The sequence below is a fragment of the Archocentrus centrarchus genome, chromosome 17 (assembly GCF_007364275.1).
Source record: "Archocentrus centrarchus isolate MPI-CPG fArcCen1 chromosome 17, fArcCen1, whole genome shotgun sequence".
Lineage (NCBI taxonomy): Eukaryota > Metazoa > Chordata > Actinopteri > Cichliformes > Cichlidae > Archocentrus > Archocentrus centrarchus.
In genome coordinates, this window is record NC_044362.1 from 20,655,229 (window position 1) to 20,680,222 (window position 24,994).

The window sequence follows — 24,994 nt, forward strand, 5'->3', positions numbered from 1 at the left end:
GATATATTAATGAATGAATATATTGAATGAACTCTGAATATATTGAATGAAAGTCTGAATATATTGAATGAAAGTCTGAATATATTGAATGAACTCTGAATATATTTAATGAACTCTGAATATATTGAATGAACTCTGAATATATTGAATGAAAGTCTGAATATATTGAATGAAAGTCTGAATATATTGAATGAAAGTCTGAATATTTGAATGAAAGCTGTGTCACGGAAGCGCCATCTAGTGTTTTCGTTACGTAAAGCGCATAATATCGCTACAAGAAGCGGCACTATGAGTCAATCTGCTGCATTCATCTCACTGTTTCATCATCGTGGAAGAACCAAATGCAGCGAACCTCTCAGTCACACAGCTCCTGCAATGCAAGCTAACATTACGCAGAACATGCACAGGCACCCTCCACAACAACCAGGCGCCGTCTAGAATCTGAGATGTGGATGTGGAAGGCATGGGTCTGCTATTGTTAGCTTGATACGCAGGAGCTGTCTGACCTGAGAGATTCACTGAATAAAAACTCTTAATCAGTAGTATGATTAGAACACTGCTGCTAGCATTATGTTGGCCAGTTCATGCATTTGCCAGGGTGTTAATTAGCTACTCATTATTTGGGATTTCTGCCACTAAATTCCCTGCAGATTGACTCATAGTGGCCATTCTTGTAGCGACATAATGTGCTTTACGTAACAAAAACACTAGATGGCGCAAGAGCTTCCGTGACGTCAGTTTTCATTCAATAAATTCAGACTTTCATTCAATATATTCAAGTTTCGTTCCATATATTCAGACTTTCATTCAATATATTCAGATTCCTCCATTTATATATATATATATATATATATTATATATATATATATATATATATATTATATATTATATATATATATATATATATATATTATATTTCCTAAATGGCATTCCATAATATATATATATATATATATATATATATATATATGTATGTATATTTTGTACCCTTGTGGAGAATGCTCTTTATTTATATATTTTATAAATAAAATGGAAGCACACAAAAGATCATATATAAGATGTTTTCAAAAGCAGGACAGTCCAGTGGTCAAATCTCTGCAGGAAAAATTAGCAGCTGCCCAACTGAAAGTGACTGAGTACCGCAACCAGGTTCAGTCTGCCAAGCAAGAGCTGAAAATGGCTCAGAAGGTAGGAGTCTATCTTTTTTTTCCTTTCTTAAATATAATCTCTTAAGAAGAATATCATGTAGCTGAATGAGTTTTCACAAGTGACTTATAGATTCTAAAATATGAACTTCTTCAGGTTCTGATTAGTGAGACTGGAGAGGAGGTCAACCTTCAGCAATTATTAAGCTGCCCTGGGAGCTTTAGAGGTCGAGCACAGCAGATACTGGCTCTTCAGACAAGGGTAAACTAAAAATTGAAGTTCAGATTAGATTTTAGATTAGTTCATATGAAAGTTAAACATTATTTGTATTTAATAAAGTGCTTTCAGAAAGGTGTGTTACAGACAAACATAAAACAAATGCCTTAACTGATGATGAGCAAAGCTTGGCACCAAACAAACAGGTACGGGAGCTCGAGCAGCAGCTGAACAAGTCAACTCAACAAAGGCAGTCAAGTGTTGTGAGTGGAGAAGAAGAGTTTCTGGGCATGAGTGTCCTTCAGAAGACTCAAGAGAGAAATCTTAACTACATTCGCACCATAGAGAAAGAGAAGAGGGAGGCATTTGAGGTGCGTAAAGCTCCAGACACACAGGCCTGCACACCAATCAGAGACAATTTGAACATATTTCCCCAGTATTGAAGTCACTTCATTTGCTCCCAGTTCAGCGCAGAATTACCTTTAAAATCCTTCTATGAGTTCATAAAGCTCTCAGTGATTTGGTCCCCCAATCTGTTTCAGATTTGCTCAGTGCCCTTAACCCAGTTAGACCTCTCAGGTTGTCAGATGCTGATCTTTTGACTATTTCCAGAATTAGATCTAAGTGTGCTGATGGTGCCTTCAGTTACTGTGGTCCTGTTCTTTGGACTTGATGCCAGTTACAACTGTGTCTACATTCAACTACATTTTACATAAAACTGTTTTATTCTCACAGGCTTACAGTATTTTATTTTTTAGTACATTTTAATTTGTTGTTTTCATTGCCTTAACTCTTTGTAGACCTACATAGGTTCTTATGATTTTATCTTTTATGTTAAGATCATTGAGTTGACATGTAATCAAATGTTCTATATACATAAATTGCAATTGCAATTTAGTGGCTGCTGGAGGCCACATGGATTTTGGATGGCCAGAGAGCCGCTGACCAGTGTCTAGGTCTGTGTAACTGGGTCCTAAACAGTGATTGTAAGTTAATGAAACATTACACTGTTAATACACTAAGGCTCTTCTCTCCTTCCACAACTGTACAGAGGCTCTCGGTGGACTATGAGGCGCTCGTGAAAGAATACAAAGATGTGAAGAAAAAGATGGAAGCCTCCAAAGCCAGGAGCAAAACTCTGTCTGCTGAAATCAAAACTCTGAAGTTTCGGATATCTACCCTAGAGGAGAAGGGGAAACGTGATGATGAACTTGTGGATGCTTTGTTGGTAAGATAGTAGATAAGAAACAAATTCATATAGGTGCATCTATTATTATATGTATATATACATTTTCAAGTATGTATTGTGAGATTTTAAAGCAGGTATCTCACGCCTGATTACTTTTTAATTTATTATATTAAAACAGTTGCCCGTGAGTCCAGGAAGTAAATAAATCAATGAAATGGTTTACAAATTAATAATTTTGTTAAATACCTTATTAAACAGGCCTTGGCAGTTAGTATTAATTTCACTTCACAATTATGAGTTGAAATCAAAATATTACCGAACACAGGATGTCCTGTGATGGGCCCATGCTTTACTGCATTGTTCTCAACAACTTTGTGGATCTTTTCTACCCCTGGCAGAAGCAGCAGATCCAGATGCAGACGTTGCTGAAACAACTTAGCCAAAAACAAAATGTACAGAGCAAGGAGATCCAGCAGAGTGCAGGACAACAGCTGAGCAACAATCCTTCAGGGCACAGTCCTGTCATCCAGAGATTTAAGGAGATACTTGCTGAGAAAGATGCCATCATCAAAGAACTACAGACAACCCATCAATTCTCTGAGAAGGTAGGCAAGAAATAATTAGGTCTTTTGTGCTCTCTAAATTTTTGTGCTTTCTCCGAGATTACAGCATGAAAAGTCTCACCAGCTGTTTAATGTGTGTTTATACCTGTTGAAGAACGATGACATGCATAGGCAGCCCAGCATCCGGATAACAAACTGTACTTCTGATGTTTCTCCAGAAGAGGGAGGCATTACCAAAAGAATTCCATCTTCAGGGTATGCGTACTGGCCTGAAAATTACAATCACTGAAGTATTCTTACTATTAATTTAGCTTAGTGGTTCCCAAACTTTGGGATGTTGATACGTTGCAGGTGGGGTGGTGACAAAGGTGAAAATCTTAATTTAAACTAAGTTGATATGATTAAAAAAATATATATATATATATATATATATATTTTTTTTTTTTTTCAAGACTTTTTTTTCTGATGCTTTCACACTGACCTGTATTTAAGCATAGTTCAACTTGGACCCCCCCCCTTTTTTTTTTTTTTTTTTTTTTTTTTTTGATAAAGAATTTCTGGCGTTTTGTCTGGCAGGGGAAGGCCTAATAATTTACTCAGGTTAATCTGTTATCAGTTTATTGATGATTGTGTTGCTGAACATATTTATCTTCCGCTGGGATTTCTGTTGACCACCTTTCAATGTGTTTTTTTTTTTCCAGTTCAGTTTCTAAATTTGGTCATAAACTGGTGCTGCCAGCTGTGGGGAGCAACATAGAATTCAGGTAAGTGGAAGTCTTTCAATGTGTATCGTTCCTGTACTGTACTGATGTGGGCATGATTATTGAATGAATAAACAACAAAATGCCTGATGTGACCACAGCTACATGTCAAGCTGTTTAAAGTCTAACCAGCTCGAGGAGTCTGTTAAATATACAGTACTGTAGATTTTCTTTCTGCAATTGTTTTCCAATCTATCGCTCACAGTGTAACTCTATCAGTGGGACATGGTTTTGAAGTGGACATCTCTGTGTGAAAGTATAGATCAAAAATTACCGATTCACCTGAAGGCTTGAAGCAGTTTTGATTGATTCCTCCAAAAAGACCCAACCAAAAAAACAGATGAAAATCCTGTGCCAGCAGCACTGGTCATGAAATATTTCCAAAAGCAAGACTGTTTTCTTTTTACCTTTGCCACTGAGAATCCAGATTGCTGCAGCTAACAGGTCTCCAGCGAGAACAGGAGCAGCATCTTTATGTTCCTGATGCTGGCTCTCTTACTCGTCAAACATGGTATTGAAGGAGTGCTTTATTGGTGGGAAACCTTTTATTGCTAGGCTGCTTTAGTCTATACCAATGCACTGGGAGGATGATTCTTCACAAATGTTGTTCTTTATATTTCAAGTTTTCATTTATGTGCACTGCAAAACCCAAATGGCCTTTTTTTTTCTTATCAAGGTAAAAATTGAATGCTATAATGCTGCATTACTAAACTATTTGTGTAGTCCCAGCCCAAGGTCACAGGCACAGGCAGGCTTTCTCCATTTTTGTTTGTTCATTTTATTTATGTAGCCACAGTCATTACTGTGGTGTGCACTAATGAGAGCTTGGTGGTTTATTTTTACAGTTTTCAGTTTAAAGTCTGAAATTTAATGATGTAAAAATTAAACTTTTATATAAAATTGCATATATTTATTAAGCCAATAGCCTGTCTGAGCAATTATATGCATTTTCTTAAGTATATCTATTTATAATTGTCACTTCGAAGCTCTATTCAGCTGTGTCTATTAAAAATAATGTCATTGCATTAACTCTAACATTTGTCTGAATCTTCTAGAGCGAAAATGTTGAGCCAGACATGTTTGGAGGCAGAAGTACCAAGAGGAGCACCACAGGCCAGTGATCCTGGAGCTGTTTGAGAGGACAAAATTAGATCAAAAGTAACCACTGTGCATACAGCATGGGTAGGACTGATATGCCAAGGCTCAGTGACAGCATGATGTGACAATATCAAGATTTCTTTTTTTCAATTTCTCCTTTATCTTTCTTGCTCGTGGCTATCACAACTCTGTCGACAGGAGCAATGTCCCTCAGCACCAAGGAGTCTGAGCACCGGGAACTGTCCGCAGACAAACCTGAACGAACTGTCCAACAATCCAGCTAGCATTTGTAAACATTGCATTTCTGACTTTTGACAACACTGCCTTAAACTGGTTCTGGTTCAAGAGTTTTACTATAAAATTTAACCAGATGACAGAAATAATGATGTGCGGTAGCAGACACACTGCAGACAGCAGTGCTCATTCTGCCCATAACATTGGGAGCTGCACGGAGATGTTCATGTTGTTCTTGTATGTTGTCTCTTGGCTGGTCATTCAGCTGGAGGAAACGCGGGCGCTGAGGGCATCCCTAAAGAGCACTCTCCACCATGACCTACAGCTTTCAGTGACGTGATGAGACAAGTCAGGCATGTTTTCCTGCAGGCTCTGTGACAGCACAGACAAGACACTAACCAGGGGAACTGGCTGGTCCCTGCTCAGCCTCACTTCCAGCTGAGACCTACCTTCTTCTGTCACATGTGACAAACAGCAGCCTGCAGGGGAAAAAAAAGCTCTCCTCTTGAGCCACAAACATTATATGACTTTCTTTCCATTTGAGCCCCTCGAAGACAGTTTGTGACGTGCGGTCAAGTGACCTCGATTTAACGACTTAAGTACCTTGAGTAGAACAGCCTTCAACTTAACCCTGATGGCATCAGACAAGTGTTCCGACTGATTGCAGGAACGGTTGACGCTGATAAGACGTCTCCCTGTGGTTTCACATCTCGTCTGCTCGCTGTTTTATAAATGTCACTGTCACATTTTATTAACTATATGTTTGTCTTTCCTCGGCTGCTAACCTTAAATGCATTACAGGTATTGAGACTAATACTGTCTGTTTTCAAAGTAAATATTTTCTGTAAACCAAAGAAACATCCAAATTAATCAGTGAAAAGGAACCGAATCCTCACCAAATATTTTCAATACATTGTTTACCTTCATGGCAATGACTTTCGTTGATTTTTTTTAAAAGGTTTTTTTTGGCTCCATTTAGTTGTGAATAAATGTGCGACAGGCCAGGCTAAATAGTAATCACCGCAGTTAAGTTCCCAAAAGTTTCAATAGTCCTATTAAATATTAACACTAATCATTTCTGACTTGAAACCAGCTTTGTGGGAATAGCGGTTGAAAATGATTGCGAACCCAAGCTGCACAAACTCCCAGTGTAGTCCTCTATACATTCCCCAGAGCGTGTCACACATGCACAGTATATGGCTCTTAATCCAAAGGTTGTCTGGATATGCCCAGTGGGAGTGGCCCTTACATTCATACTAACATCCGAGTTATTTTCTTCCGATGTAGCCAAAAGGGTTTCAGCAGAACACCCCCCCTCCACATCACGCTTAATTTAAAACCATGGCTGAGTTAGTGTGCTGCTTCAAATACCGCACTATGTCTTCCAGGACCCTGTGGGAGATTGGCAGGTCCCCATTGGACTGAGTGAGAAAGTGCCACAAGACAAAAATATCAGAGTTTGGACATGATGAAGAAAGCCTTTATGCTCAGAGTAACAAAAACAGCTTGTGCTTGAATACCTCCTGGATGGAAGGTGTAGCGCCCTTTAATGTAGCAGAGTGAGACGTGTCACCATAAGAGCATTTGAGAGATGAGCAGATGAGGATTGCCAGATACGCATCAAATGAGGAAATCTGCGTCAGAAAGGGTGTTGACGGAGCAACGGCTTGTCACGGTCCCTAACTGCATCTGACTGCCAGGAAAGCGCTCAGCTTAATACATTTCTGTTTGGTTTTCTAAATTTGCCACAAAACTGCTTCACGTGAAGCCAGCGTTTGAGCATTTTCTCAAACCTGTAATTATATTTAATTTTAATGTGGTAGGTGGTAGCAAGAGGGGCATTATTGCCATCTTTTCAATAAGCTTTCCTTTTTTTTAGCCATGCTACTGTGAAATTTCAGTTAACCTAATATCAAAGATTAATATGACTACTCATGTTGACTTCAGTTATTTAAGAGTGTCATCACTTTCAAATAAATTACACTTTACCAGACAATTTTATTATTGTTTTATGTAGCTGTATTACGCAGAAAGGTGTAGATTTATTCCAAAATGCCCAATAACCCACCAAACCAAACACAAACTTATGTAAACACAGCATACGTAAACAGCCTCACCTATTTGTCATTCCAAGTTTGAATGACTCCTTTCTCCATCCTTCTCCTCAGAGGTATTCCCTCGTTCTGGACCAATGCTTCCTGCAGACCATTGACTGCATCCAGAAACTAAAGTAAATAGTGCAGCTGTGAACGCAGAGGTTAAAGTTAGCCATCAGTACATGAGGGATCTGTGAACTTTGCTCAGGCCAGAAAACGGTTTGGACCTCTATGAGTCCATTCATCTCTCAGTGCCTCTCATTTACATGTAATGGAAAGAAAATAAACAGCAGGGTCCTAATGTGCTCATTTACAGTAAGTAGAAATAAAGTAATGAGTTTTTATCTTTTCCAGGCGGTGGTGAGGGGAAAGGTAAAGATCAAAGTCTGCAGGATGAGTTAATGACACTGACACTGATACTGCAAAACAAGCATGAAGGTGTTCACTACAGTCACCCACAGCTGATAGTGAGGTGCTGATGAAATGTGGCTTGTGCGTAGAACGCCTGATCCCGACTCGCATTTGTGCCCTCATATTTCATATTTTGAGTCTTTTTTTGCTCATCTTTAAACTTCTTCTTTTCTTACACTTCCCTTATGGACATGGTGCAGTGAGTCAATACTGTATGAGCCCTTTAGTAATTTTGTTTACTCAAATATGTTTAAATAAGAGTAGCATCACTAGATGGCAGTGTGGTTAGCAAAGTACTATAGGCCACCCATTTTTTTTCTTGACGGTGACTCCTATGTTTTGATCCAAAGCAAAAATGAAATTAAATGGATCCTGTAGGATTATTGTGCTCCTAACAGCAGATCTATGCATTACGGGGTTATAGAGAACATTTTAATTGTCATTATTGTGTCACAGTTGTCATTTAATCATTGACTTTTCTGGCTTTTGGATAAGCTGGATGAATATTTATCCAAAAGGATAAATATAAATAGGATGAATACAGTAATAATACAGAATTATTAAAATGGCTGAATGTGCCAGCTGTATCACTGTGATTGACATACTTGAAAGGATAACATACTGACTCCTTTACTCCATACTGATTCCTTAGAAAAATGCTATCTTTTGACAAACTGTAGCTCCCCACACTCTGTGCTCTGAGCGCTCTGTCACTGAAGGCTGCGTTTCTCCTCCACTTAAGTAACCTAGTGTCGTTCTCGACTCATGGCTCTTCCGTATCTAAGCCTCACGGCAATTTTCTCATTCTAAATTGAATTGCTCACCATGTTGTAGCAAACCTGGAAATAATCAATTTCTTTTGAAAACACTTCACCTTACATCTGATGATAGTTATGGGAAAAAAAAAAAGCTTGTTTGTTTTTATTCAATTTCAACTGCCTAACTTTGCATTTGGACGCGCTTCAAAAACTGTCGCTGTGAAGAAGGGCATGTAGTGTGTACAATTCAACAATGTATGTGTGTGTTTTTTTAAAGAAACTCAAACACTATGATAACCTGGCAGTACTACAAATGTTGACTATTGGTTTTGTCATGCGTGTGCATCATCACTGGTGCAGATATTCTTTATGTTCCTGCAAGCAGACTCTGTGCCTGATTGCAGCTGCATGGCAGGATGTCATTTTACTAGCAAAATTGTTTAATAACTACTTAAACACATGCTAGCATGTTAGGGTTGACATTTTGCTCATGAATATGATCACGCTTTGTGAGATCTGTAGTCTTCTGGAGATGTGTGCAAGGGCATCGCTGATAACGGATTATGATTTTTGTACTTTTACGTTTACCTGAAAGTTTTGAGTAGAGAGAGAGATGGAAATAATTGGGAGAGACAAAAGGGAGTAGTACACCAGCTGAGATGTAGTGAAGCCCCAGGAGGCCTGTTGCACAGAGAAATGCTGTCTCTGTATGTTTTCTGAAAATAAATGTATGAATATTTGTTTTGACACAACAGTCACATCCTCCTAATTAACACTTAACAGGTCCTCAAGGTGCCTGTGCAAAATCATACACTGTAGCATTGTGTAGTAGGTCATTTAAGGGGGAAAAGCAGCTGAATATTCTCAGACCAGACAAAGACAAAACAAGGTACTCTCTCTTTTCAGGTAATCATTAAAGACTGAATTGTTAACACTTGTTATATTTTAAAGAGCTGACACTTTTTATGTAGCTACTGACTAATACCTAATATGTCAACCATTAAAATAGAAGATACATATGTAATAAATGCAGCACATTCCCAGGCCCACATTCCAAGATTTGACAGTCATTGTCCTCTACTGCCATAGCATAATGGCTCCGAGCGCGTTTCTTCTGTTGAATAGAATTTAGTTCAGCACATAGCCATAGGATGAAAATGTCAAACATTTTGGGAGACCTTTTGACTCCCTGCATTATAATCAGACAAGCCATTTGACCTTTTTTGAGGCATGAAGATGCAACAAGTTATTATTATCACATTTTTTTTTACCAAAAAAAAAAAATCTATGTCAAATAGTAAGTAAAAAAAATGGGTAAATGAATTACATTTGGTGAAAATATCAGGTTTCTGCAGCTTATCTGGGTCTGGGTCACAGGGGCAGTTTAAGCTGAGCTTCCCAGACCTCCCTCTCCCCAGCCACTTCCTCCAGCTCTCCTTGGAGGGCATAGAAGACAGTTAAGAGACTCTTCGGTCTGCCCTGGGTCGCCTCCCAGTTGATGATGCCTGAACTATGATGCACTGAGTGTTTCTTTTCGTCCACCTCTTTGTACTCTGTTTATACCCCACTCTGCATTTGATCATTAGTTAGTAATCTCTCCCTGTCTTCGACAGCATGTATTTTGTCCTGTCTCTCTCCCCCCTGTCCCTCCCTGAGCCTGGTTCTGCAGGAGGTTTCTTCCTGTTAAAAGGGAGTTTTTTCCTTCCCACTGTTGCCAAATGATTGCTCATAGGGGGTTGTTTTGACTGTTGGGTTTCTTTCTAATTATTGTAGGGTTTTTACCTTACAATACAAAGCACCTTGAGGTGACTATATGTTGTGATTTGGCACTATAAATAATATTGAATTGAATTGGCTCTTTTCAATGTGGCGGAGTAGCAGCTGTACTCTGAACTCCTCAAGAGCACAGACACACTTGGAAGAAGCTCATTTCCACCGCTTGTGTCCATGATCTAATTTTTTTTTTTGTTCACTACTCCTAGCTCGTGGCCATAGGGTGGGAATGGAGACCACATCTGCATTACTGCAGACACTGCACCAATCCATCTGTCAATCTTCCATTCTTCCTTCACTTCTGAGCAAGATCCTGAGATATGTAAACTCCACTTGGAGCAGCAACTCATTCCCAACCTGGGGTATGTACTCTACCCCTTTCTAGCTGACTCCCATGGCCTCAGACTTGTAGGTGCTAATTTTGATCCCAGCCACGCCACAAAGCTGCCGCACTGCAAGCTGGAAGTTGTCACTTGATGAAGCCAACAGAAGCACATAATTTGAAACAAAGGAGACCCAACTCCAACATTCTCTGCCACCTAGAACGTTTGTCTATAAAAAGAGTTGTGAACAGAATCTGTGACAAAGGGCAGTTCTGACAGAGTCCAAATCCTACCAGGAACTAGCCTGACTTCTTGCTGGCAATGTGAACCAAGCTCTCAGTATGGTTGTACAAGAACCAAATAGCCCACAATAGTGGGCCCAGTACCCAATACTCCCAAAGTACCCCCTACATGACACACCCTATAGGTCTCCCCAAAGGGTCAAATGCTCTCTCCAAGTCTACATAACACATGTAGACTGGTTTAGCAAAATCATGCGCCCTGCTCAAGAGAATAAAGAGCTGGTACAGTGCTCCATGAGCAGGAGGAATAATGTGGTTTTACTCCTGCTCATGGAGATTTGAATAAAAGATGGACTCTCCTCTCCAGTGCCCTGGCATAGACCTTCCCAGGGGTATCTAGGAGTGTGATCCCTTTGAAGTTGGCAGAGACCCTGTGGTCCCCTTTTTTTTTAAAAAAAGGGAGAACCGCTGCCTCAGGTTTGTCAGTCCAAGGGCTCTGTCCCTGACTTCCACATTATTTTGCAGAGGAAGGACAGTTCCCCAACATCCAGACCATTAAGGAACTTGGAGCATAATTATCAGTTTACCTAATAAAATAGCACATTAGAAACAAATAGAAACAAATCGGTACATCAATTCAATTCAAACTTGAAAACATTGATGTTTATCGTGTTTTGAATGGCAACATTCATATTTTGTAAATGACGTAAATATCAGTCTGTCCTCTGTGTCAGTCTGAAATGATGCAGTGAAGTGTTATATGGTTCCAGTTAAATGCTTCCATGTTAGCAGGCACACACATTCCCAGAGATTATGTTGACAAGCAATAGAGCAACACTTTAATACAAGTTGTTGACAGTGTGGTTTTGTAACTTTGTTGCTCATAGGGTGAACATAGCACTAGACAAACAACTTATACTGCTGTTAGTTTTTAGTCACAATGAACAATGGACAGTGTAGTAAAGAATTTTTATAACAGTTGTTGAGTTTTACAAATAGTGGCAATATAGTGTTCTGTGAATCTCACTTGGTCCCCTTGGTACACTGTCTGCAGGTAAGGGTACAGGTCTCCATAAGCCAGAAACACTTCTAACTCACACTTGCTTCTAATACTTGTGTATTGCCAGTGATTGTGCCATTATTGCAGAAAGAATAGTATGCATCTTTGAAGGAATTTATAATTCTCTTAAAAGTAAGTAAATAAAATGTATTTACATATATCACTTTCCAAGACAAGAGGTGTCAATAAAAAAAGAACAGCTAATACAAGGTCAAAATGATTGAACCAAGTAAAAAAACAGAACACAAAAATATCACCTAAATTCCCACTTGAACAGATGAGTTTTAAGCTGTTTTTCTTTTTTAGAGTATGCCACAGAGTCAAGGGTACAAAGAGGAAGTGGTAAACTGTTCCAAAGTTTTGGTGCTAAGGTTTGGAATTCACAATCCCCTTTAGTTTTCAAACAGGTATTTGGGATCAGAAGAAGACCTCTATCTGTGGACCTAAGGATCTGTGTCAAGAGGAGGGCTTGGAGAATAGGGGTGGAGTAGTTCAACAATTTAAGTGGGGACCTTAAGGCTATAAAAGTAAGAACCAAGATTTTAAACTGAAATCCAAACCTGACAGGAAGCCAGTGCAGAACCTTTAACAATGGGGTGATATGAGAACATTTATGAGAGTGAGTTAAAAGCCTTGCAGCAGCATTTTGGACAGATTGGAAGCAATAGAAAGATGCTTTAGGCAGACAAGAAAATAGTGCATTACAGTAATCCAAGTGAGAGGAGATATAGGCATGAACAACCATCTCCAGATCACTTTTTGAGACAACAGTCCTGAGTTTAGCAATATTTCTTAAATGGAAAAAGCAACCAGAGACTTTATGTGAGTCAAAAATGAACCCATGGTTTTGTGTGTTACACGGTTCTAGCCACCAGTTGATCGCTCGGCACTGTGCCATGCTGAGGTTGTCCTGCACCAGCCTGAGAATTTCACCGGTTTGCTATCGGAATCCTTCTATCACTGCAATTAGCAAGCTGGCGGCCCCATCGCCAGTACCAGACTCAGATTTTTTTTTTTAAGTGTAACTCTTCTAGTTTATATGCAAAAAGAATTATTGCTCTATCAGTCTAATAAGGCCTGAATTAGAGTTTTGCATCAGTCCTAAATACATAACCGGAAATACCCTCTGAAACCTATGTTGTAACATAAGACATAACCTGATGTGCGCCGCTTGAGAAATGTAACCAGTGGCGGTCCTAGCCTGTTTGGCGCCCTGGGCGAGCATCCCTGCCGGCGCCCTCCCACCCCCACCCCAACCCCCCATAGCAATCGCGCAGCAGCGCCTACCGCACTACTCCACTTGGGGGGGTAATGAGCACCTGCTGTGTGGTGCATGTAGCTTTCTACCATGGTCTGACAGACAGCTTTTAACTGAAGGTCTCCCCACCATCACAGGCACACTCAGAATTTCTTTTAAATTTTTTAAAAATTAAAAAAAAAAAAAAAAAAAGAATTTTTTAAATTTTATTTGAAAAAAACATGGAAGAAACTGAAATATTACACAGCTTCTGCTTACCTTCATCTTTGCTTATTTCTCCTGTTGTTCTTTTCTCTTTTTCCTAAACTGCACAGCTGATGGCTTTGACCTTTTCCTTTCCATCTGCCGTAATTTGCACTGAAGCGGAATAGGTTATCACCACCGCCCATCCACAGGGTTGTCAGATCTGACTGACAGTTGCCAGCCCAACACAACAAAACCTCCATTGAAACTCATGTTAATAGCACCAGGTGTGATATATATTTAACTAGAAGCACTCAGAGAGCGCAAACCTCCGCCAAGGCCATAGGGTCACTGACGCTGTAATACGTGTATCTAAATACTTTGAAATAATCTTTCATCTTTCCCAGACAACAATAACCCCCTATCCCGCAATAGTGTGTTACCTCAACCAGATCGCGGCTCCTAACCATAGTAGGGAGACCTCTGGTCTCTACTTCGCTTGGCTCGTGGCTGGTAACTAACTTGCTCATCCATGTGGGTCACCTTTAGCAAGGCGGAGAAATGCAGCAAGTCGAAGGATTTTAGCAACAGAACTTTTATTCCTTTTTCCACCGCCACCGAACACACTTTTTCCCTCGCGCTCGTCTCCCACGCTAGCCCGCATACACACACACGGGGCAGAGAAAAGTGGGTGGTGTCTCTTAAAGGGGAAGGCTCTGCCTGTATCCCGCAATACTGAAGAATCCTTAAAAAAATTCCTGGATCCAGATCGTGATTTGGATCGCCACCAAAATTTAATCACTTCTTCCTCTTGTCATTTCCAACCGCTCCACAAAATTTCAGTGACATCCGTTCATAACTTTTGGAGTAATTCTGCTGACAAACAGACAGACAAACAGACAAACAAACAACGCAACCGAAAACATAACCTCCTTGGCGGAGGTAAATATACAGAGCTTTGGGTGAGTTGCCTTTATTTATAATTCAGCAGTTACTGTTGGCTGTAACCAGGCCAAAACTGTACAGGCATGAATGAATGAACCCGGCTGACTGTCTCACTCTCACGCCATCACTGCTTCACTTGACTCGCACCCCAGGCTGAGAGGAGAAGGGGGCGGGGCAGCGCTGTGTGTGTGTGACGGTCTAGTGAAGCAGTGACAGCGAGACAGAGAATCCCCCGCCTGCCCCCTTCTTTCTGTTACAACCTGTCTGACCATTGCAGAAAGCTACATGCAATACACAGCAGGCAGAGGGCGCCCATTACCCCACAAGTGGAGTAGTACGGTAGGCGCTGCTGCGGCGATCGCAATGCATTGGGGGAAGGGGGGGCGGTCATGCCGCCCTAGATGAAATGCCGCCCTGGGCGGCTGCCCATGTCGCCCATATCAGAAACCGCCACTGAATGTAACTACATTTCCACAAGGATTGTGAGTACCACGTAGGCTTCAGAGGTGATTTCCAGTTACAAATGTAGGCCCCGCAAAGACCCGAGGCGGAAGTCTAATTCAGAGCTAACTGTTCACCATCACTCAATTAGTAAGTGGGTGTGGCATTTAGCGTTTAACATTAGCAAGCTAATTAGCAATAATTAGACACTCTATCTTGTCTGTGTTAAGCTGCAAAAGTTATTTGCCATCCAACCATTAATTGCATTAAGACAATCAATTACAGTGGGTAATTTATCCAATTCATGAGGTTTAATGGAGAGGTACAGTTGAATGTCATCAGCAAGGAATGAAGTAAACCACTCCAAGACAGGGCCTGAAATCCCTGCTATGTGGTTTAAACCTGTAGATTAAGTTTTGATGATCAATGGTATCGATGGCTGAGCTGAGGTCCAGCAAAACAAGGACCAAACAGCCACCCTTATCTACAGTCATCAAAAGGTCATTTGAGGAGTTTAAGTAGCTTTGTTTTAGTGATTTTAACTTGCTGAAACCAGATTGAAAGTTATCAAGAATAACATGCTTCTCCAGACCGTTCCTTAATTGTGTCCCAACAACCTTTTCTAATATTTTGCCAATAAAAGGGAGTTTTGAAATTGGCCTATAATTTGGGGGTAATGATGGATCCAGGCTTGGTTTTTTTCAACTGGGGTTGGACAACCCCCTTATTTAAAGCAAGTGGGACACAACCTAATAAAGAGCAGTTCATCAGAGAGACCACAGAAGGACCAATGGAGTCAAAAACCTTAAGAAACATGGAAGTGTGTAACATATTGGCTGAGCTCATTGAGGGTTTCATTTGGGTTTATATTTCAGATATAAATTACAAAAAGCTAATGTAACCCATGTTAAAATCTGACATAAAAAAGAATAAACAGTTGATTAAAAGTCTGCAGACAGAAAATAACGTCACTGCCCCTTTAAGGAACTAGCGTTACAGACGCAGCACCTGAGTGACGCTGCAGTACACAGACCGGAGGGAGAGAGCAGAGGAGGAGTCGGAGAGAAGAGCGGTGATTAATTAACAGGAAAAAGTTAATATTATGGTGAAAAAAACATAATCTACCTGGTCGGGAACTGACAGGGATTTTATGAGAACTAAGCTACATCGGGTTTGGTGAGTTTTATGTTTATTTTCCTGCATTTTCACCGTGTCGTACTTTTTCTTTTGGCGGAGGGCTAATGCTAAAAAAATGTAGCCGTTACAAAGAAATGCTCTGTCATAAACTGTTACCTGATTAATATATTGGGTTTATGAAGAAGAGTTTATTTGTATAATTTGAGGATTTAAAAAGAGTTTTATTGTGTTTGTGACCTGTTACACAGGTCAGGTTTTTTGCTTGGTTGGAAGCTCGGTCGGAGCAAGGATTGGTTTGCCGTGTGCGACGTGCACATTCACAGACGGGATTCAAGATGGCGAGCCAGACCCAGACCTTCAATTCATCTTCTCCATCGCATTAGGGAGGGATTCTCCTGCGTGTGGTAATTCGCTGCCGGAGCGGTAGGAATATCAGGAACTAGTTCGAACTGAACTGACCAGAACTGAGAACTGATTGAATTATTATCCTTTTTGGACTGAGTCAAACTGAAGCTTTTCACTGAACTGAGTACCTGAATTTACATTTTGACTTGAACTTGAATTTAAAGTGCCATACTTTGATTTTCATATGTTTATGTGTCTGAATGTGATTTGAATAGTTGTGGTCCACTTTGATTTAATTGTGTTTGAAGGTATTTTTCTTACCTCTAAAAGAAAGGAGATTGAGTTAACTCAGGAAGAAAAATAGGAATCTTAAAATAGATGCAACCTAGGAAAAAAAGACTGGTTTAACTAACTCAAATTAGTCTTATTGAAATAAGCTAGGTAAACTAAAGAGCAAAAGAAAGAGTGACATACTCTTTATTTTTTTTTCCTTTTCAATTATATTTGCCTCCTTATTAAGAACCTGCAGGGTAATTTTTGTTTTATGTATTGTATTTTATGTGTGTGTTTTTGCATTCAGTAAATTGCCGGCCTGTTCCACTTAAAGCAGCGGTCTCTGGTGGTGTTATTCTTGCTCCCCACTCCTTAGAGCCTAGAACTGGTCCAGTGGCGCAGTTAGCGGTGTGACACCGGTGCTACAAACGTGGCGAGCCAGCCAGGAGTGGCTTAAAGCATTTAAACTAGAAACCAGAGACCGTATAATATTGTTATCAGAAAAAAAAAAAGAAAAAAATGGATGTCGTTCAAACCAGTAGTGTAAAAATCCCTAACTCAGTCATAGTTAGCGGCATGACCGATACAGAAACTGATGACGAACTAAGTGACTTCCTGAAACAATATGGTTCCGTTCAAAGAGTAATCCCAGTTGATCTCACTGAACCAGATTCAGCCAAACAGGTTATCGTAGAGTATGTGTGTGGTACAGCTGTGCAATCTCTCTTACCTTCATTGCCATACAGGCTTAACAGTAAGACTAAGACTGACGTCACCTACCACATCAGAGCCCTAGCTAATGTTTACACACCTGTAGCTAGCAAGACGGCTACACAGACTTACCTTTCAGAGTTAAAGGACATTGCAAAACAGACTGGTAAAGACTTTGCAGCTGTCCTCAGAGAGGAGCTCTCCCTCATCAGTGAGACTGTCGATCTAGATCACTCACCTGATACCCCAGAGCAACATGCTCCTGAAAATGCTGCGCAGGTAAGCTCCCTGCCCAGTATGACCCCACAGCAGCATGTTCAACATCATTGGTCCCCACCGTCGACATCATCTAAGGAAAAGACACTGCCTGCTCTGAAACTTTCTGACGTCAATCCACCTGACATACAAAAAGTAGTTGTTGAGCACATAGTGAGAAATGAAGACTCTGCTCTGCAGGTGCACACTTCCTTGAGTCTCAGACCCTTCTCTGGGCGTGTCCCACGTCCCAACAGTGAAGTGGATTATGAGACATGGCGCTCCAATGTGGAACTTCTTCTTAAAGACACAACACAGTCTGATATTTACAAGTCACGAAAGCTTCTTGAAAGTCTCTTATCACCCGCCATTGATATTGTGAAGCACCTGACACCTGATTCTCCTCTTAGTGTGTACTTAGAGATCTTAGACTCTGCTTTCAGCACAGTCGAAGATGGAGACGACCTCTTTGCAAAGTATCTCAACACGATGCAGGATAATGGTGAGAAACCCTCAGCTTATCTACAACGGCTGCAGGTGATGCTGAGCACCACCCTCAGAAGGGGAGGTGTAACTGCAAGCGACCTTGACCGGCATCTTCTTAAGCAGTTTGTCAGGGGCTGCTGGGATAACATCTTGATAGCTGAACTCCAGCTAGAACAGAAGAAGCAGGATCCACCTACCTTTGCTGAACTTCTCCTGTTACTCCGCACAGCAGAAGATAAACGTTCTTCCAAAGCTTCACGCATGAAACAGCACTTCAATGTTTCAAAGCCAAGAGTGTCTTCTCATTATCAAGGTGTTTATGTGCAGGGTGAAGAAGACTGCAGCTCATCTCAGCCAGCTCCTGATCACAGGTCTGAAATCCAAGACTTAAAGAAACAAATAGCTGATCTACAGTCTCAGCTCACACGTATCACACAGAAAGACAGGAGAAAAGCTAAATCAGCTACCAGACCACTAGCTCCCCCAACAGCTAACACACATTCCCCACCTATCACTCACACATCTCAAAGGCTGCAGCCCCACAGCCGAGGTGCAAACAACAGCACAAGCAATAGACCAAGGCCCTGGTATTGCTTTAGATGTGGAGAGGATGGGCACATTAAGCCTCAGTGTGAAAGTGAGCCAAACCCATCTCTTGTGGCTGAGAAGAGGAAGCTGCTAAAAGAAAAGCAGTTAGCATGGGACAGTCAACATGGCACTTCAAAGCCTGATCCTTTAAACTAGACCCAGTTCCGGTTGTGGGACAAACGGGGACTGGAGCACAGGCAAAGTGTCCCAGAAAGGAGTTTTACAGAGCCCATGTGTACTCTCACACACAGACAGTCAGTGACTTTGCCAAAAGGTCTGATTGGAGCCAAGTGCACCGCACAAGTGACCATAGCTGACAAAGACTGTAGTTGCTTGTTGGATTCAGGATCCCAAGTAACAACGATCCCCAACTCTTTCTATCTAGAGAACCTGTCTCACTTGCCTCTCAATTCCTTGAACGACTTGCTTGAAGTGGAAGGAGCCAACGGTCAAAGCGTCCCTTACCTTGGCTATGTTGAGGCCACCATCAGATTCCCAAAGAGCTTGCTTGGAGTCGACATCGAGGTACCTACGCTGGTCTTGGTTGTACCTGACATGTGCTCCACATTGTCATCAGTGCTTATAGGCACAAATACTTTGGATGTTCTCTATGAAAGGTATGCAGAGATCGCACCTCAGAACTTTGAGTCTCTTCCTTATGGCTACAAAGTCGTCTTAAAGACCCTTGAAATCCGGAAAAGACAGTCTGTTGATTCCAGCCTGGGAGTGGTGAGGCTTCATAGTAGGGACCTCGAGACCATTTCAGCTGGACAGACTAAGGTCCTTCAAGGATCAGTGAGCTGCACAACATCTGGTGTTGGAAAGTGGGTGATGGTGGAGTCACCAAAGTCATCGTCCCTGCCTGGTGGCATCCTGGTGACAGATAGCCTGGTAAGTCTACCACCAAAGCCATCACGCTGCATACCAGTCATACTCAGAAACGAGTCACAGCATGACGTCACCCTGCCCCCAAAAGCTGTGATAGCAGAGATACACGCTGTCAAGAGTGTTCAACCTGTCAAGACCCCTGACTCAGACTCTCCTACAAAATCTGACAAAAAACCAAATCTCGACTTTGACTTTACTGATTCTCCTGTACCCAACGAGTGGAAGGAGAGGATAAAAGAGAAGTTGAATTCCATGCCAGAGGTGTTTGCAATGCACGAGCTTGACTTTGGCCGCACTGACAAAACCAAACACCATATAACTCTCGGTGACGAGACACCATTCAAACACAGGCCAAGACCTATACATCCGCAGGACATAGAAGCTGTGCGTACCCATCTCCAGCAACTCCTCGATGCAGAAGTCATCCGTGAATCAGAGTCACCTTTCTCCTCGCCGATCGTAGTCGTCAGGAAAAGGAATGGCGATGTTAGACTCTGCATAGATTACAGAAAATTGAATGCACAAACGGTAAAGGATTCATATGCCTTACCTAATCTGGAAGAGTCCTTCTCAGCATTGACCGGGTCCAGGTGGTTCTCAGTGCTCGATCTCAAATCGGGCTTCTATCAAATAGAGATGGAGGAGGCAGACAAACACAAAACCGCATTCGTCTGCCCTCTAGGATTCTTCGAGTTCAACAGAATGCCTCAGGGGATAACCAACGCCCCTAGCACGTTCCAGAGACTCATGGAGCGTTGTATGGGAGAGTTGAACTTGAAGCAAGTCCTAGTTTTTCTGGATGACCTCATCGTCTTCTCCTCTACATTGGAGGAGCACGAGGAGAGGTTGATGCACGTGCTCAACCGATTGAAAGAGTTTGGCTTGAAACTGTCACCAGGGAAATGCAAGTTCTACCAAACTTCTGTAAAGTACCTCGGGCACATTGTGTCTCAAAAGGGCATTGAGACCGATCCTGACAAATTAGCAGCACTAAAAACCTGGCCAAGACCAAACAACTTGAAGGAGCTAAGAATCTTCCTGGGTTTCTGCGGTTACTACCGCCGGTTCATTAAAGACTATTCTAAGATCGTGAAGCCACTTAACGAGCTCACTGCTGGCTATCCACCACTAAGAAAGCACGCTAAAACCACAGTGAACCCTGAGAAGTATTTCAATCCAAAGGACGTCTTTGGTGACAGATGGACACCTGCTTGCCAAACAGCGTTCGACGCTATAATCGAAAAGCTGACAACCGCACCCATCCTCGGGTTTGCTGACCCTAAGCTCTCCTACATTTTACATACAGATGCAAGCACGTCGGGCCTCGGTGCTGCTCTCTACCAGGAGCAACAGGGACAGAAGCGCGTCATTGCTTATGCGAGCCGAGGTCTGTCGGGGTGTGAGTCCAGGTATCCCGCTCACAAATTAGAATTTCTCGCCCTTAAATGGGCAGTAACAGAGAAATTCCAGGATTACCTGTACGGAAACACATTCCTTGCTGTCACAGATAGCAATCCATTAACATACATTCTTACCTCAGCTAAGCTCGACGCCACGAGCTACAGATGGTTGGCCGCTCTGTCAACGTTCGATTTCCAGCTACAGTACAGAGCCGGTAAGCAGAACCAGGACGCGGACGGACTGTCCAGACGTCCTCACGGCAGAGTACCTGATGACACATCATCACAAAAAGAGTTGGAGAGAATACAACAATTCACAAAAAGACACTTGTCAGAGGCTGGTTATGCACACCTGAATGAAAGCACCATCAAAGCCATCTGTGAGAAGCATTTGGTCCATGAAGTAATCAACAATCACCCTGGGGAAACATCACCCAGCACCGCCTTGGTTGTGTCACTTGCCCACCACCCAAAGGCTCTCCCTCAAAGCTTTGAAGAGGAGGATCAGCTTGGTGGCTTACCTGTCATTCCACCATTAGCACCAGCTGAACTAAGAGACAAACAAAATGCTGATCCCTGCATTGGTGAAGTCATCAGGCAAGTGGAGTCAGGAGAGAAACCTCCACCCTCCTTGAGGAAAGAACTTCCTGAGCTTGGTCTCTTATTGAGGGAGTGGAACAAACTGGAGGTCTCAAATGGTGTTTTGTATCGCAGGCGACAAGAGGGTGCTCAGACTCACTACCAGCTTGTACTCCCTGAAGCCCTGAGATCCGTAGTCCTCGAGAGCCTCCACGACGACATGGGCCATATGGGCACAGAGCGCACGCTAGATCTTGTCCGGAAGCGATTCTATTGGCCCAAAATGTCAACTGAGGTGGAAAATAAAGTCAGAACCTGCAACCGTTGCATACGACGTAAGACCATGCCCGAAAAAGCGGCACCACTCATCAACATCGTGGCTACAAGACCACTTGAACTCGTGTGCATGGATTTTCTCAGTGTGGAGCCGGACTCAAGTAACACAAAAGACATTTTGGTCATTACCGACCATTTTACGAAATATGCAGTGGCAGTCCCCACCCCAAATCAGAAAGCCAGGACAGTGGCCAAGACCCTGTGGGACCACTTTTTCGTTCATTATGGCATTCCTGAAAGACTCCACAGTGACCAAGGTCCTGACTTTGAGTCTCAAACAATAAAAGAACTGTGTGAGCTCATTGGCACTCAAAAGATAAGAACCACGCCTTACCATCCGAGAGGGAACCCTGTAGAACGCTTCAACAGGACCCTGCTCAACATGTTGGGCACCCTTGAAAACCAGAAGAAGAGTCACTGGCGTGAGTATGTCAGGCCGTTAGTACACGCTTATAATTGTACTAAGAACGAGACAACCGGCTTTACCCCCTACGAGTTAATGTTCGGGCGTCAGCCGAGACTGCCAGTTGACCTAGCCTTTGGTCTACCAGTCAATCATCAGCCAGGCTCTCACTCGCAATATGTCCGCAACCTGAAATCTCAACTTGAAGACAGTTACAGAGTAGCAACTGAGAATGCTAAAAAGACAGCCAATCGCAACAAAGCAAGGTTTGACAAGCATGTTGTTGACTCCACCTTGAAAGAAGGCGACAGAGTCTTGGTTCGAAATGTCCGTCTCAGAGGCAAGCACAAGTTAGCTGACAGGTGGGAGTCCGACGTGTATGTTGTCCTGAGACAGTCCGGAGACATCCCAGTGTATGTTGTGAAACCTGAGACAAGAGACGGTCCGCAAAGAACTCTTCATCGTGACCTCCTGCTGCCATGTGGTTTCCTTCCTGCGACCCCGGTCGAAAGCGAAACTAACCCACCAAAAGCAGTAAGGCGACCAAGAACTCGACAACATTCTAAAAATGACACATCAAATGGAGCTGATGGGGATGAATCCCAGTCTGATTCTGAGGGATATCACTATCGCAGAAACCTAAGAGTGGAAACACTAGGTTTCAACCTGACTTCAGAACCTACGGAATACTTACCTGAAAGGAATGAACCAGAACCTGACTTGACTGCTGTTGAGCAAGATCCTTCAGACATAGCCAAAGCTTTCCCTGAAGATCCTCCAGTAGAAACTTATGATTTAGGCTTACCTGATACTGAAGAGAAAGACCTACCTGATCCTGAAGAGAGAAACTCAATCGCTGAACAGGAAATTGGAAGCCTACCTGAGAAAGACCTGGATAATGTCCATCCTTCTACTCAACCTGCTCAGGAGAGCAAGGAAAACACAAGTGATCTGGGTCAAACGGACAACCAAAATGAAAGTGACTGTTCGGGAAGACCTGTCAGAGACAGAAAACCGACTAAAAGACTGACTTATCCTGAGCTAGGAAACCCGTTGGTTACAATAGTTCAGTCCTTATTTCAAACCTTGAGTGATGTGTTTACAGATTCTCTTGAAGAACCTAGCTTTCCAAAAACTCCTAGAGTTATGACAGTATAAATTCAAAATGCACAGGGACGTGCATTAGGTAAAGAGGGGAGGATGTAACCCATGTTAAAATCTGACATAAAAAAGAATAAACAGTTGATTAAAAGTCTGCAGACAGAAAATAACGTCACTGCCCCTTTAAGGAACTAGCGTTACAGACGCAGCACCTGAGTGACGCTGCAGTACACAGACCGGAGGGAGAGAGCAGAGGAGGAGTCGGAGAGAAGAGCGGTGATTAATTAACAGGAAAAAGTTAATATTATGGTGAAAAAAACATAATCTACCTGGTCGGGAACTGACAGGGATTTTATGAGAACTAAGCTACATCGGGTTTGGTGAGTTTTATGTTTATTTTCCTGCATTTTCACCGTGTCGTACTTTTTCTTTTGGCGGAGGGCTAATGCTAAAAAAATGTAGCCGTTACAAAGAAATGCTCTGTCATAAACTGTTACCTGATTAATATATTGGGTTTATGAAGAAGAGTTTATTTGTATAATTTGAGGATTTAAAAAGAGTTTTATTGTGTTTGTGACCTGTTACACAGGTCAGGTTTTTTGCTTGGTTGGAAGCTCGGTCGGAGCAAGGATTGGTTTGCCGTGTGCGACGTGCACATTCACAGACGGGATTCAAGATGGCGAGCCAGACCCAGACCTTCAATTCATCTTCTCCATCGCATTAGGGAGGGATTCTCCTGCGTGTGGTAATTCACTGCCGGAGCGGTAGGAATATCAGGAACTAGTTCGAACTGAACTGACCAGAACTGAGAACTGATTGAATTATTATCCTTTTTGGACTGAGTCAAACTGAAGCTTTTCACTGAACTGAGTACCTGAATTTACATTTTGACTTGAACTTGAATTTAAAGTGCCATACTTTGATTTTCATATGTTTATGTGTCTGAATGTGATTTGAATAGTTGTGGTCCACTTTGATTTAATTGTGTTTGAAGGTATTTTTCTTACCTCTAAAAGAAAGGAGATTGAGTTAACTCAGGAAGAAAAATAGGAATCTTAAAATAGATGCAACCTAGGAAAAAAAGACTGGTTTAACTAACTCAAATTAGTCTTATTGAAATAAGCTAGGTAAACTAAAGAGCAAAAAGAAAGAGTGACATACTCTTTATTTTTTTTTCCTTTTCAATTATATTTGCCTCCTTATTAAGAACCTGCAGGGTAATTTTTGTTTTATGTATTGTATTTTATGTGTGTGTTTTTGCATTCAGTAAATTGCCGGCCTGTTCCACTTAAAGCAGCGGTCTCTGGTGGTGTTATTCTTGCTCCCCACTCCTTAGAGCCTAGAACTGGTCCAGTGGCGCAGTTAGCGGTGTGACACCGGTGCTACACTAAGCACACTATGTGTCAAGTGCCAGCCAACAAATCCAAATAGATGGCAACATCGCACCATTTGAGCAGTTTATTATTCCTTCTTTTTGTTTTCTCATTTTTGGAATTCATCCTCACATGCATCGATATTTCCAATGGTATCTCTAAACACAGATGTGCAAGACAATTACTTACAATACACACATCATGGTAGAGTTAATCTTAGAAGCCAAAAGCCCTCTAAAAGGTACCAAAAAAGGAGCAATATATTTAATCATTGCACTGAAATTGAATAGTGTTCATTTGTTATCATTAATTAATTACGTGTGACTTTGCTTTCCACCACTGTCTGCCATTTTTTGACCTGTGGGGTTTTTTCTTTATTTTGTTTTGTTTTGTGTAAGTTCATTTCCATACACCTTTCTATG

The 24,994-nt window shown here is 41.8% G+C and overlaps 1 protein-coding gene across 1 annotated transcript; it reads left to right on the forward strand.

The window, feature by feature from the left end:
* The first annotated feature begins 1,075 nt into the window (after nt 1–1,075).
* On the forward strand, nt 1,076–6,344 carry LOC115796207 (coiled-coil domain-containing protein 13-like). The gene is made up of 8 exons (XM_030752499.1): nt 1,076–1,188; nt 1,303–1,407; nt 1,569–1,733; nt 2,414–2,590; nt 2,950–3,156; nt 3,269–3,369; nt 3,816–3,878; nt 4,931–6,344. The coding sequence occupies exons 1-8, from the start codon at nt 1,177–1,179 to the stop codon at nt 5,010–5,012; spliced, it is 912 nt and encodes a 303-aa protein (XP_030608359.1). The 5' UTR covers nt 1,076–1,176; the 3' UTR covers nt 5,013–6,344.
* Nucleotides 6,345–24,994: the final 18,650 nt, after the last annotated feature.

Bases quoted from the DNA above. Each gene is read 5' to 3' on its own strand.
- LOC115796207 (XM_030752499.1), top strand. The intron at 2,591-2,949 runs GTAAGATAGTAG...TACCCCTGGCAG, and splicing joins AACTTGTGGATGCTTTGTTG to AAGCAGCAGATCCAGATGCA. The intron at 3,370-3,815 runs GTATGCGTACTG...TTTTTTTTCCAG, and splicing joins AAAAGAATTCCATCTTCAGG to TTCAGTTTCTAAATTTGGTC.